Source organism: Heterodontus francisci, chromosome 16, assembly GCF_036365525.1.
Source record: "Heterodontus francisci isolate sHetFra1 chromosome 16, sHetFra1.hap1, whole genome shotgun sequence".
Lineage (NCBI taxonomy): Eukaryota > Metazoa > Chordata > Chondrichthyes > Heterodontiformes > Heterodontidae > Heterodontus > Heterodontus francisci.
This window is the reverse complement of record NC_090386.1, coordinates 60,146,737-60,162,484: the sequence shown is the minus strand read 5'-3', so window position 1 is coordinate 60,162,484 and position 15,748 is coordinate 60,146,737. Positions and strand designations below refer to the sequence as shown.

General features: G+C 40.6%; 1 protein-coding gene across 1 annotated transcript; it reads right to left on the bottom strand.

Moving 5' to 3' along the window:
• Positions 1-5,716: 5,716 nt before the first annotated feature.
• Positions 5,717-12,513, bottom strand: fitm2 (fat storage inducing transmembrane protein 2). Its single transcript, XM_068048247.1, has 2 exons — positions 12,286-12,513; positions 5,717-9,078 (listed from the first exon to the last, which is right to left on the bottom strand). Exons 1-2 carry the CDS (start codon positions 12,450-12,452, stop codon positions 8,478-8,480), a joined length of 768 nt encoding a protein of 255 aa, XP_067904348.1. The 5' UTR covers positions 12,453-12,513; the 3' UTR covers positions 5,717-8,477.
• Between the last annotated feature and the right edge of the window lie 3,235 nt (positions 12,514-15,748).

Sequence of the window (15,748 nt, the reverse complement as noted above, 5' to 3'; positions counted from 1 at the left end):
TGGAGTAGTCCTTGTTCCCCAGCAGCTGTCCTCTAATTCCTTAAGGAGGCCTGAGGACATGAAGTGGGTACAGTTGACTTAGAGGATAAATGCATTGTGGCTGCTGCCAGGATAGCAGGCATTCATTGAGCTGAAGATCTTGGCATAGTCACACACCAACTGCACATTTATCAAATGGAAGCCCTTGTGGTTCCTGTAACTCTTCCCATTGACATGGAGGCCTGTAGAACCACATGGGGACAGTCAACGGTGCCCTGCACCACCAGATAACCCACTATTCAGGTGATGCTACATGCCTTCTCATCCTGCTTGTTCCTCCTGAGCAAGATGAACTACCCTTGTCTGGCATATATAGCATCCATCATCTCCTAGGCGCTGTGATACACAGCACGCTGTAAAATGTTGGCAATGTCTCCCAATCCCACCAGGAAGAACCCAGAGGCATAAAAGTTGAGGGTGACCCCCTAACTTTGTTGGCCACTAGCAGGGCCATCCTGGTCTTGGTGAGAGACTTCAGATTGGGTTGCAGGAGGTGGCACAGCAACATGGCCACCACCTCGATGAACCGGAGTTGCCTCAGGCATTGCTCCTGGATTAGGTGAAGGTAGGAGAACTATACTCTGAAAAGGCTTAGTGGCTAGGGCTTTCTATGGAGACCCTTCCTCCTACCCCTCCCTGTTGGCAGAACCTCCCCTCTCTGCGTCAACTGATCCATGGCCTGATCATGTGGCAGATCAAGAGGCACTGCAACAACTGGCCCCATACCTGGGTCAGCTATTCCTGACTGCAAGCACCAACTGTCAAAAAACAACTCCAAAAGCACAGCTCAGTACTTCCACAAACTCAGCCTGAACAAAGGCAAGTCAAAAAGCAAATCACTTGCAACCTACAGAACCACATGGGTACCTTAAGGGGCCCTTTGAATGGGTTTGGTATGGGCCCATCTTGCAGCTGAATGCTGGCTCTTTGTAGAGTGATACATGAATTTGTCCAATGAACGCATGTGGTCCAAATTTGTAACTTGGTATCACATCAGCTGGTAGGGTTGTGAGACCAGGTAATGACAGCAGATTTCCTTCCCTAAAGGACATTAGTGAACCAGATGGGTTTTTACAACAAACAATTGTTCCATGGTCACCATTAGACTTGCTTTTAATGCCAGATTTATTAGTTGAATGCAAATTTCACCATTTGCCATGGTGGGATTTGAACCCATGTGCCCAGAGCATTAGCCTGGGCTCTGGGTTACTAATTTAGTGACATTATCTCTACGCCACCACCTCCCCTTTATTAAGTCCAAAGCAACAAACTACTGTTGTTTTGCTGCACTTTGTTAGGAAGCAGGCACAGCGCACAATTCCATGCTCACGCGGCCAGAGGTGAGATGGCTATCTCAAGACAGAATGTGTACCCGTATATTTTATCTCAAGGTAGAGGTACATACTTTCTTAGCTGATAAGAAACCTAAACTTGGTGTGGCGCTGAATAGTGACATGCGTCTGACTAAACCAGGCTACTTCAGATATATTCAGTGAAATGAATACGCTGAATAAACGATGCAAGGTGGGAGAACTCATTTATCTTGCCCAATGTGAGGGGACAACAGATATGCTGCAGCTCTTCCATTCTTCAAGAACAAAAAATGATTTAGACACAATCAGACCACATCTGGCAGCGCATCTTTCTGCTCTATGCAAAATTTCTAATACTTACCTTCCAGAATTCACAACAGAAAAATCTGCTACACACCTGTGGACTACAATCCCCTTCAGTGAGAATACAGAAGCTAAATTGCCACCTTTTGTCCAAAAGCTATTAGAAGAGTTCATTGCCATTTGATCAGATGGTTCCCTCAGAATCAAATGAAAGCAAAATACTGCAAGATGCTGGAAATCTGAAATAAAAGAGTGCTGGAAATACTCAACAGGTCAGTCAGCATCTGTGGAGAGAGAAGTAGAGTTAACCATGCAGGTCTGTGACTATCAGTTTGTTTTCCCTCAGAATCAAGTTCAGTGAAATGTTGCCGGAGACATTTGGGTGTAAATGCTCTAATGAATGCAGCACTGCTATTTAGTACAACCTACTTATGCGAAGCTAAATTTTCAGCAATGACATCAATGAAAACGAAGTACCGAGCCAGGATGAACACGGACCATGACATGCGCTTGTCAAAGATAGAACATAGAACATAGAACATAGAAAATACAGCACAGAACAGGCCCTTCGGCCCACGATGTTGACCTCCATGTCTTGACAGAATTGTTGCTCAGCACCAGAAACAAGTTTCACATCAAGTAAAATATATATATGCTTAAATGTATAATTGATTTTTATTCAGAAAATATTTGTTGTGTTTCAGGGGAATTTTCATAACGCAGGAGTAGGGCCTCAAAAGCAAAAAGGTTGAGAACCCCTGGTCCAAAGGATATGGTATAAGAGTTCTCTTTAACTGTAGAAAATGAACAACATAGGTAGAGACCAGTTAGCCTCATACCAGTTCTGGGAAAACTCTGACTCCTTAATTGGAGATAAAATTAGTCAGCATTTTGAAATACAAGCATTAATCAAGGTCAGCCAGCACAGAGATTTATTAGGCAAGAAATGTTTGACAAATTAGCTGTATTAAAGTAGCTCAAGTATACATAGAGAAAATGCAGTAAATGTAGAGTATGTGGATTTTCAGTAAGTAATCGCTAAGGTGTCTCAGATGCTTGTTAGAAAAATTCAGGTATATGGTACAAGAAGAAATGTAGCAGCATGGATAGCAAATTGGTTGTCAGACAATGAGTTGGGATAAATGCACACTTCTTTGATTGGAGAAGATTTGCAAGTGTACATCCCAGTAGTGCTAGGCCCACTTTTGTTCAAAGTATATGAAAGATTTGGACATCCATCGAAATTTGCCAACGACACTAAAATCAAATAGTGAGGAGAAATGTAAGAGACTTCAAGATGATATAGACAGGTTAGTGGAATGAGCATACAAGTTGGCAGATCTAATTTAATGAGAGGTAATACGTTTGGGATAAAAATGATGGAAGAATACAGTCCAACAGTTAAGACACTGAAGGTGTACATGAGTAAGGATCTAGGGGTTCAAATACATAATTCCTTTAAAGTATAAGTACAGGTAGATAAAAGATTTTAAATAGAACAATGTGGGTTTGTAAATTGAAGTATTAAAGAAGTACTCGCACATTTGTACAAAATATTGGTTAGTTAGATGACCGTGTGCAATTTTTGATGCCTGAAAATTGATAGGACAATAAAGCCATAAATAGATCACGTTGATTCCAGATGATGCCCCTCCACCTGAGCAACAGAGGTAAAGGTTATGAAGGGTTTTGACAGTGAATAAGGAGAAAGACTATTTCTTCTGGTTAGAGATAGAAATGAACGATCATTCATTTAAAATGGTCACTAAGAATGAGAAGCGTTAGGAAAAATTTCTTTGTAGAGTTGTGTATGCATGAATGCACGGAACCCAGGAATAGTTGGAGTAGAGATCTATCAGAGTTGACAGCCAACATGGACTCCTGTGCTGAAAAAATAATGGTTCTATCAGACCAATTTCTGACCTCTCCTTCCTCCCGAAGGTCCTTGTTCACAAGAATGTAGATTTTGATGCAAGTCTGTCCAGGGTTTAGGGACAGCTGAATTTCAGGTATAAATTTTTTAAATACTTGTGCAAAATTGTGCATCGAGTGTGTAACAGCAGCTTAACCTTTGAGTCGCTATGTACTCCATTGCTGTTTGTAGTAATAGCGGCCAATCGACACTTAGATCTAACATCTGTCTTTACACCTAGCATTGGAGACAGTTAGCTTCCAGTTAACTGTTCAGTAGTCTGAAATGAAATGGTGTTATTTGACAGCATTTTTCTAACCCCCATGCATTTTACACCATGCACAAACAGGTGAAAAGTGCAAATTGTGAAATGCGTTGAAAATTACTGAGCTGGTATCAATGGGATCAGAAAATTGGTATTACCTGAAAACACATGGCTCCGAGCATCAGACATTGATACACCATGTATTAGTTCCAACATAGTTATAATAGGAAAACTGGGGAAGGCAAACAGGAAATTATGGTCAGTGCTAAATTTCACAATTCACATGGCCATAGAGAACTAAGGGCCCGGGATAAAGGTTGTCTCACCAATGACCATTCATGTATATCAGGCAGCTCAACGATGGCTTTTAAAAGTGGTGGTGGTGATCACCGACATCCCTGTGCTCACACATCCAAACCAAGGTGATGGGTGTGGTCATGCTAGACCCCCACCTGCCAAGAATGAGGCATATTAATGTTGTCATATGAACATTGATTTTAAACAGTTGCTGGAGCGAGGAAATTACTTGTTAAACAGATCAGCTGTGGTTGGTAAAACATTTGCATACTAACAGAGTGCTTGGAGGGACAATTCCCTGCTCCAATTTCATCCACAATGGACTTTGAGCACCAGGTATTGTGTGTAAGAAGAGACATTCCAGGGTCGGCTAAGATAAGAGAATCCAGAGACGTGGTCAGACCAGCTAGTCACATGACTAACCTGCTTGGTAACCTGGGTTTTTCTGAATTGTCCTGAGTTTGAACTGAGAAAGACTTTTTGCTCCTGGAGTGAGAAGATCTCTCCTATCTGCTCCCATCTCTTTCTCACATGCCTTTGGACCCACTGAGGACACACGAACCACAAGACAGAAAAGTCTCCTACATCGATCAAGGTTTAAGAATAATACCGGGCCCCAACGGAAAGCAAGACTTACCTACAATCAAGGACTCTACAGCGTGTTCAAAGAACAGTAACCAAAACCATCTTCAGATATTGCCTCAAACTTTTCCACTTTATTTCTTCTGCTCTTTTCTGTCTCTATCTGCATCTGTGTATCACATATGCATGCTGGTATGGGCATGTTGCGTATCTGTAGGTGTTAACCGAATTAGAGTTTAAGTTTAATAAAGTTCAACCTTTTTTCTTTAAACCTAAGAAAACCTGTTTGGCTAGTTTCTTTGCCTTATAATTGGAAGTTAGTGAACAAGGATTCACTAAGGGGAGCTAAAAAACGGTGTGTTTAAAATTAAACCCTGTGATAGTAAGACCAGGTGAAGGCTGAGAGGGAACCCTAGACCCCTTTCTTACCTGGTCGTAACAGTGTGAAGAAACAAAAGATAAATAAAACTAACAAAGACTAATTGTTTACTTTAACATTCAGCCATCATATGCAGAGATTGGATTGTATTAAGTCTTCCATTTTTCATAGCTATGAAAGCTTATGCAGCACACTTTTTTTTAATAATGATAGTGGCCTCAAAAATTATGTATTATTTAAAACAATCTTCCACATTCTTACAGCATCAGCTTTTATATAACATCTTTAACATAATAAAACATCCTAAGGCATACTTCACAGGAGTGCAAGACGACAAAAACTGGCACCAAGCAAAGATGATATTCGGATGGACGACTAAAAGCTTGATCAAAGAAGTAGATTTTAAGGAGTGTCTTAAAAAGGAGCAGAGGAGGGGTTTGGGCAGGGAATGACAGAGCTTAGGAACTAAATGGCTGAAAGCACAACCACCAACAGTTGGACAAAAGCAGTGAGGTATGCATGAGGACAGAGCTGGAAGAACAGAGTTCTTGAAGGGTTGCATAGCTGGAGGAGGTTGCAAAAATAGAGTAAGAAATCCTTTTTTGATGCAATTAAAAAGGCAGAACTCCTTAATTGTTAAATATTTTAATGGAATAAAAACAGCTACTGAACTCCAAACATGCAAAACTAAGATTTTGTGTTACTACAAAAGAGAAGAGCCTGAAATTGTATGAAACACTATATAAACCAGGTAGGTCAAAGACTTTCTCTAGATTCTGAGTGAAACCTATACAGGACACAGTATCAAGTTAAATTTCAAAGTCAATTTCATTTGCATTAAAACTTACTAAGTTTTTAGATATTACTTATGCAATGACACATTCCCAAACCATTATGCACATCTACTGTGCTCAATCTAATTGACTAAATTCCTTTTCTTAAGCATTATTTACAGCTGAAACATTCCAAGATCTTTTATGTAGCCAGTAGAAACTTTTCTTAACTCCACACACAAGTTGGTTAACAGTTTACATTTCAAATAAAATCTTTCATTGCATTCAAATCATTGAACAAAATGTGAATGAGAAACATTTTTAATATAAATTCTTCCTATGTGAATAAAACAGACAGCAAAGTGGTTAACAGGACCAGATTGTGTAAACACTGATTTAAATGCTGTAATTTCACTTTATAACATTATCCTACACCAAGTTCTCGATTTTTTCCCTATATTTCCACAGTGCTGTCAATAACATACAACCATCTCTCAAAAATACAATATACACATTATGAGACAGATACACCATTGTTCTAGCAACTTGCTCTCTATACATCACAAAAAACATCTTCAGTTGCAGCACACCACACTCCATGTTTTGGTTATAACAGTACATCATAAATTTCAACACTTTAGATAGAAGAGGATCACCTCTTAAATCCACGAGGTACTATAAATATTGGGGCACAAACAACTTGTCAGCAGTGCTCGCCAGAAGCATTTGGAAGATTATCATCACCATGCTTTGAAGGTAAAATATTCATAGCAATATTGTCACCAAGTATTTTAGGTGAATCACAATCAAATCAACAGTTTAAGCAACATCTTAGCTGTAGAAATGCAACTCCAGTCTACTCTTGTAAAGCAAATATAATAGTTAGGTTAGATTAGAGATACAGCACTGAAACAGGCCCTTCGGCCCACCGAGTCTGTGCCGAACATCAACCACCCATTTATACTAATCCTATATTCCTACCAAACATCCCCACCTGTCCCTATATTTCCCTACCACCTACCTATACTAGTGACAATTTATAATGGCCAATTTACCTATCAACCTGCAAGTCTTTTGGCTTGTGGGAGGAAACCGGAGCACCCGGAGAAAACCCACGCAGACACAGGGAGAACTTGCAAACTCCACACAGGCAGTACCCAAAATCGAACCCGGGTCCCTGGAGCTGTGAGGCTGCGGTGCTAACCACTGCGCCGCCGTTACACGAACAGATGTAGACGTCATACAAAATAATTACTCAAGGCTGATTATACTATTATATAATTTAGTAAGTGTTTAGAATTGGCCTTTATAACCACTCCAGGTGCTGCTCCACACACCACTGACCACCTCCAGGCGCTTACCCATTGTCTCTCGAGATAAGGAGGCCAAAGAAGAAGTGTTTATAAATACAGAGCTGCTTTTAAGACAAAGGGTGCACTGAAAAATACAATCAATCATACTTCAACAGGCTGATAAATGCTTCATTGAATTATCAGCATGTTGGACCAATTTGCTTGACTCAGAAGTTTTAAAGCTAAGGCTAACTAAATGAAGGTTTGTTGGAAGTTAAATTTAGCAGGTGAATATACTGAGACTAATTAACAGTAAAAACTAATTTGTCTAAATTTTTCTAATTGTCACCACGGGATATTTCTTCGCTGTACATATTTGTAGACAATTTTTTTTTTTTAAATGCCCAAAAAGCATTGGAGAAATAAACATTTCTCAATGGAATTACTGATTACAACTATTGCATGCACAGATTTTTTTTCTTCAAACTTCTATCATAGGAAAAGTTGAAATAGAAGATACATGCATATTCTGCTAAAAATTATGCACAGATAATGAAGAATGGGCTAAAAAATGGAGATAAGAAATATATAAACTAAAACAAATGGACACAATTGCAATCGCCTTACTGAGGACCATTTTGATTCTAAATAACAAGTTAAAAACTTTGATAGATTTTTTAACTTTCTGGGTGATAGCGTAACATAATCTATCAAGATCAAGAGAAGCACAATAATGGCGAACATCTCCGACAACAGAGATCTGAATTCCACCAATTATTGTTATTCCATAATTACACCTGGGCTGCTACATGGCAACATATGCAGATATACCATTAACTGCAGGTATATTTTTTTCCTGATTTAAAATACTACTCTTTAAAAATCCTTCTTTAAGCAATCAAAACTCAAACTGATTTAGCCTGTCAGAAAGTGAAAGCTAATCTTCTGTAACTTATGCAACTCAACTTTAGAATCAACCCCAGCAAGGCAAACGTAGGCAAAGCAAGGAACTACTGAAAAGCAAACTCACAATACTAACAAATATACTTTTAAACCATATTCAGTTTAATCTATTAACATTCTCATGTGGGAAATTATATTAGTTAGACTTCATCACTCGTGTTCAATATCAGTCCTTGCCTCAATTCTCAGCGAGATCAAATGATCCTATGTATGGATAATACTGATTATTTGCAAATATATTGTATTGCTAAAATACAAATCATAGTCTTTATGCTTATAACGTGTAGACATGATGAATGTTTTTATTTGCCTGTAGTCAATATAAATGTTACTCTTTTGCACTTGAATATCTCCGATTGCTACTCATTTTTGTTCCCAATTTCAGGTGGCAGTCCAGGAGAAAAAGGTTTCTTATACCAAAACCTGTATGTTCCATACCAGGCAGAAATTCCAAAAGCAGTTCCAATTATTTTATGAGACATATCATGAAAATACACTGCAGTACAGAAAAACATCCAAACCCACAACAGAAGCAAGGCATTTAAAGCAATAAACAGTGATTTAACGAATGTCGATGTGGCCTTCCCAGGCTTTTGCTCCACCTTGTGAAGTTCATTCATGACTGCTATTTCTTCTATTATTATCAGCACACAGTACGACAATAAGAAGGAGTGTCCAGAGATATCGAAGCCAAGCCACAAATGGCCTTGTTTCTTGCAAGTGTATAGGCTTTCAAATTCATGGAGAACAATCATATTTTGGGCTTCGTAGCACTCACCCGTGAAATTTTCAACAATGTGAAAGATCCTTGTGCTAAGAAACCAAACAGCAGTTCCTACCACACATGAAGTTATGCGACGTACTGCAAACAGAACATCCCTTTGAACAAGGTAGTTTGAGGTGAAAACAAAAGGAAGCAGCAGGCTCACGGTCCAACCCCATGAAAATTTGACAAAATACCTACAAAATAAAATTAAAATAACTTTAACACCAAGATGGTTCCTGAATGATCTCGCTCATTTTCAATTTAGGGGTTAGTGCAGCAGTAAATAACTAAATGCTTATGATCCTCTTTGTACACTCTCAATGTATAGCTCCATCAATCATAATTGAAAAAGTTTATTGAAGTTTTTCAGTTTTGCATTTCTTACAAACCATATCATCTTAGTATCTATGGAATAACTCAAATTTTCCCCTAGTTTTTTTAAATTTAAGTTTTAACAGTTCTCCCTAAAATAGTAAGGCAAAGGTTAATGAATCGAAAGGGAGATTAGAAAAATATTTACATAATAAATGTGCAGGATGTGAAATTCCCTATCACAAATCATTAGTAGCAAAATTTATAAACTTGTAAAAAAGGGATTTAGATTATTGTTTGGAAAACAGAAATATTAAAGTTGCATGGGAGCATGAGGCGTGAAGCTCAGGGATTAGACTGAGCTGATCAGAGAAAAACACTGGCCCAGACTTTAGGGCTGAGTGACATGTTTTGCGTTGGTTCAAGGGAAAACAAGTAGCTTAGCCATAATATCATTTCAACTAAATTTGAAATTTTACTGTTGGAGTTTTGAGGGGGGATGTCAAAGCAGTAATCATTATTCATCAATGCATGTAACACTGTTGAACAACCAAGTTCATTTTTAATTTTGTGACAGGTGCCAGGCTGAACTAGTTTCATTTCATACAGCAAGTTTTCAATAATATTCTGTGAAATAAAATTACATTAGGGCTGCAATATGAACAGTAGCAGGAGTCTGGGTCCATCTCAATGAAACTAATGTTTTGGTGCTAAAGTGCAATATCTTTTAATTCCGTTTTGTGAAAATGCAATGACAAAATAGACAGGAGCCAAAAGATGGTGAAAAAGGTTGGTTTTAATAAATGTTTTAAAGGATGAGGGGGCAGTGAAGGTTTAGGAGAATTCAAGTTTGGTGCCTGTCCCATTAGCCAACCAATGGTGTAGTAAAGGGAAGATGCCCAAGGCACTAATAGGAAGAGAGAGTTCATTTGGGGGTGGCGGGGGGGGGGGGGGGGGAAACAGAGTTGTAGCAGCAGAAGGTTAGAGATAGGGAGGGACAAGCCCTGAAGGGATCTAAACACAAGGTTGAGAATTTTAAATCTGAGGTGTTGCAAGGCAGAAGCTAATGCAGGTCAGCAAGGACATGAGTGATGGTTGAGTAGGACCTGGTGAGAGATAACCATTGCAGAAGTTTGGATGAGCTATGCTCTTGAGAATATTGAATTAATCAAGTCTGGAGATGACAAAACATAGATGTGGGAGTCAGCAGCAGATGGGATGACCAAGGGCAGAAATGAGCCATGTTACATAGTTGGAAGAAGGTGGTCTTTGTGATGGTGAGGATGTGGGATAGGAAAATCAGCTCAGAGTCAGAGGTTGTGAACAGTCTCATTCAGCCCGAGACAGTGGTTGGGGAGGGGATGGAATCAGTGGCTATAAGTGCAGAGTTTCAGAGGTGGAAGAGATGGCTTCAGTCCTAATGTTTAACTAAGAAAATTGCTACTTGTTGCAAGTAGGTGGTCAATTAAACAATCTGAACAGAGGCAGTAGAGTGGTCAAGATAGGTGGTGGAGAGGTAGTACTGCATTTAGTCAGCATACACATGGAAGATGACCCCAAGTCTACTGAAGATGTTGCCAAGGGGCAGCATACAGATGAGGTAGCCAAGGATAAATCCTTGGGATACTCCTGTGGTAACAGTGCAGGGTCAGGAAAAGAAGCAATTACTGAAGATGCTCTGGCTACAATCAGATGGGTAAGAGTGGAACCACTCAAGGGCTGCACAACAGAGAGGCATCAGAAGAGAATGTTGTCGTTGATCATATCAAAGATTGCAAACAAGTTGCCAATGTTCAGTCACTGAGGATGTCAATTGAAATTAGAGCTGTTTCAGCGCTGTGACAGAGGCAGAAATCCGAATGGAAAGATTCAAACAGATGGGCATAGCTTTGGGAGACAACATGGTGAAGGATTTTAGAGTAGTTTGCAAGGACTGATGGATAAAAGCTAGCTTTTTTTGAGAAGCTGTGACAACAGTGGTTTGAAAGGGAGAGAGTTAGGTAGTTCCCAAGGAGTAGGCACCATTTACAACATGAGCTAGTACGGGGACCAGGAAGGGAAGTCGGGCAATCATCGCTCTTCTCCTTTAACACAGTCCTTAAAACCTACCTCTTTGACCAAGCTCTTGTTCACCTGTCCTAATGTTCCCCTCTTTGCTCACGGTCAATTTATGCATGATTACACTCGACAAGTACCCTGGGACATTTTGTTATGCAAGCTGTTGTTGAAAACTGACTATACAACTACTTAAATCCAGGAAAGAAATTGACTTTGTGTAGTGAAGCCAGGCAGAACCAGTTATTTGTCAGTGCATATTCAGCACTTTATGCAACAGAAATCTTTCTGCAAGTATTGAGGACTCCAATAATAAAAACCTTCAGCTATGGTTTGAAACAGCAGTGCTCCACAGATAATGTTGTATTCCCCACTCCAGTTTATATGGAATTAATATATTTTCTTTCAAGCATTTTGTACCATGGAAATACAGTGGAGATAAATTTCAGGAGCAATGTGTGTACTCACACCACTTTCTTCCACATTACTTCACAGAGCAATACACGTGGAACCTGTGTGTGCAAAATGATTGCTTTCCCCATCCACTAGCATTATGGGTAATACTTTTGCTTCTCTCAAGTCAAGGACTCATACATGCGCCAGCAGCATTTCAGTATCTCACTCTTGTAGCTCTTCTTCCCATATGACCCTAGACAGTAATCATCATTCAACTATTCATTGAGGACATCACAGAATAGCCCAATGTTGTCCTCTGCAACCAGCCATTCACAAGCAGTACCCAATAAGAATCCCCAGACATCAAATCAAGTGCAAGAATAAAAAAAAATCACTTTGCAGGAACACGAAAATATGTCAATGAACCAGCCATTAAACTTCCCCACGAAGCAACTTCTACCTGGCGCCAACGCTGAACACTTTTTTTACACCATTACTGGATTCAGCAAGTAGCTGAGGACACGGGGAGGGCGATAGGGCGAACTACAACCCCGCCTTTGCCGTTTAACGGTTGGGAGGCGGGCTCGCTCTGGCCAAGCCTGCTCAGCCTCCCGGTCCCAGGGCCCTTCAATACTTACACGTTAAGGACGTTGCGCCGGTTGGAGAAGTAAGAATCGGCCGGGAGCTGGCTAGCTTTAAAGAGCGAACCGCCGAGGGTGATGAGAGCGAGGAATAGCGCCAAGTAGCGGCGCAGCCAGACCCGGTGAAAGGGGAGTAGCAGCCGCACGAAACCATCAACCGACATCTTGAACCTGACAGCGGCACAAGCGGGTACACCCCGGCTCCCCGCTCCGCATTGGTGGGAAATGCCTGACCCCGCCCCCCGCGCACCGTACTGGCGCGAAATGTCTGGACCCGCCCCCTCCGGCTCTGCATTGGTGGGAACTTCCAGTTCCGCGTGATGGACAGTTAAAGGCCACGCCTTCTTAAAAGGGAAATGTATGAAACGTCATTGCTGCAACATGTCAACCACCAACAGCGCCTTCAACGAAATAAAAACTCCCAAGACAGGAGGGTTATGGAACAATAATATGAAAGCAAAATACTGCGGATGCTGGAAATCTGAAATAAAAACAAGAAATGCTGGAAATACTCAGCAGGTCTGGCAGCAACTGTGGAGAGAGAAACACAGTTAACGTTTCAGGTCAATGATCCTTCTTCAGAACTGACAAATATTAGAAATGTAAAATGTTATAAGCAAGTAAAGCGGGGATGGGGCAAGAGATAACAAAGGAGAAGGTGTAGATAGGACAAGGTCACAGAATAGCTGACCAGAAGGTCATGGAGCGAAGGCAAACAATATGTTAATGGTGTGTTAAAAGACAAAGCATTAGTACAGATAGGCTGTTAATGGACAGAAAATTGAACAACCGCAAGTACAAACATGAAAAAAAACAGTGGGTAAGCAAACTGAACAAACTAAGATGAAATAAAATAAAATAAACACAAAAAAAGTTTTAAAAAGGAAAAAGAAAAAAATAACTAAAAATAAAAGTAAAATGGGGGGCCCCGTCATGCTCTGAAATTATTGAACTCAATGTTCAGTCCGGCAGGCTGCAGTGTGCCTAATCGGTAAATGAGATGCTTTTCCTTGAGCTTGCGTTGATGTTCACTGGAACACTGCAGCAATCCCAGGACAGAGATGTGAGCATGAGAGCAGGGGGGAGTGTTGAAATGGCAAGCAACCAGAAGCTCGGGGTCCTGCTTGCGGTCTGAGCAGAGGTGTTCCGCAATATGGAACAATATTGGATAGGAGGCACACAGAATCACAGAACAATTACAGCACAGAAGGAGGGCACTCTGTTAGTCATGTCTGTTCTCATCTCTGCAAGAGCAGCTCACCTTAGTCCCACTCCTCACCTTTTCTCGCTCACACACATATTTTAAATCCACAGTTTGGCAACATTCCACCTGGGAAAGATGAGGGACACGCAGCAAACAATCTACTTAGGTGGGGCGTCTTCTCTTGGTGCATCTTTGCTGATGGCTGTGAAGGCCAATCCCTGAGAGGCAGGTTCAGCTACTCAATATAAATATATAAATAAAACAGTAGTTCCCATTCCAGGTCTCCCACACATTTTAAAACCACAGGACAATTAATCAATCCATGTTGCTTAAATTATTGAGTCCTTCCAAACTATTGCATGAAAAATTAAAGACAGAGTTATCGGATAAAAGCACATTAAAACATGACTTCTGATTTCTCTGCACTTCAAAAGAAGGCAAACTCAAATGTCATCAATCAACGTCAGTTTGTGTCATTATCTCGCAGCTTTTCAAAACACCTTGGATCACTTAGACCAGCGGGATTAGCATTTTAAAACATTTTCAGTCAATCTCTTAACTTCATGTTTCCAGACACCATGACTCCCTGTTTTTGTGTATGTGAAGCTTCTCCAAAATTATAAATTGACATAAAAGAGAAACAAAGCTTTGAAGTATGTCTGTTTATTGGTTTTGACTTGAATCTTATGACTTTTCTGCTTTTTGCTAAACATTCCATGGCCTGAAAGTGTTTCTTCACCAGTGACTCTGTTTATCTGTAATGAAAACATCTTGCAACTATTAACAGGCTACTTTAATTCAAAATGCTGGTCAGATTTGGTCAGTTTTCTGTACACCTGTACGTTTTCATCTAAACTATCGATGCTGCTGGTTTGGATAGCCTCGCAAGTCTCAATCACAAATTTTCATTAAAATATATTACTGTCTCTTAAACAAAGGTATAACATTTACAATTCTCCAGGACTTTGCCACCACCCCTGTGTCTAAGAAGGATTGGAAGATTATGGCCAGTGCCTCCACAATTTCCACCCTTACTTCCCTCAGTATCCTTGGATGCATTTCATCTGGTCCTGGTGACTTATTAACTTTAAGTACAGCTGACCTATCTAATGCCTTCTTTTTATCAATTTTTGCCCATCCAGTGTCACAATTACCTTCTCTTTCACCAAACTCAGGCAGCATCTTCTTCTTTGGTAAAGACAGATGCAAATTATTCATTTAGTACCTCAGTCATGCCTCCACTTCCATGTGTAATTCCCCTTTTAGGTCCCTAATTGGCCCTACAACTCCTTTTACCATCCTTTTACTATTTATATGGCTATAGGAGACTCTTAGATTCTCTTTTAGGTTAGCTGCCAGTTCTTTCTCATACTGTCTTTTTAATTCTCTTATTTGTTTTTTCACTTCCCCTTTGACCCTTCTATATTCAGCCTGATTCTCAACTGTATTATCAACCTGTCATCTGTCATATGCACTTTTATCTGCTTCATCTTACTCCCTATCTCTTTTGTCATCCAGGGAGCTCTGGATCTGTTTGCCCCCTAACTTGCCCCCTTGTGGAAATGTATCTTGACTGAACCCAAGCTATCTCCTCTTTAAAGACAGCCCATTGTTCATTATAGTTTTGCCTGCCAATCTTTGATTCCAGTATACTTGGGCCAGATCCATTCTCACTCCATTGAAGTTGGCCCTCCCCCAGTTAATTATCTTTGCTCTGAATGCAATGGTCACTGTCCCATAAATGTTCCCATACTGACACCGAATTCACTTGATCCACCTCATTCCCCAGAGCCAGATTCCAGCAATTGTTTTATTCATTCATGGGATGTGGGCGTCGCTGGCTAGGCCAGCATTTATTGCCCATCGCTAATTGCCCTTGAGAAGGTGGTGATGAGCTGCCTTCTTGAACCGCTGCAGTCCATGTGAAGTAGGTACACCCACAGTGGCTGTTAAGAAGGGAGTTCCAGGATTTTGATCCAGCGACAGTGAAGGAACAGCGATATAGTTCCAAGTCAGGATGGTGTGTGACTTGGAGGGGAAATTGCAGTTGGTGATGCTCCATGCATTTGCTGCCCTTGTCCTTCTAGTTGGTAGAGGTCGCGGGTTTGGAAGGTGCTGACTAAGGAGTCTTGGTGCATTGCTGCAGTGCATCTTGTAGATGGTACACACTGCTGCCACTGTGCATCGGTGGTGGAGGGAATGAATGTTTGTGGATGAGGTGCCAATCAAGTGGGCTGCTTTGTCCTGGATGATGTC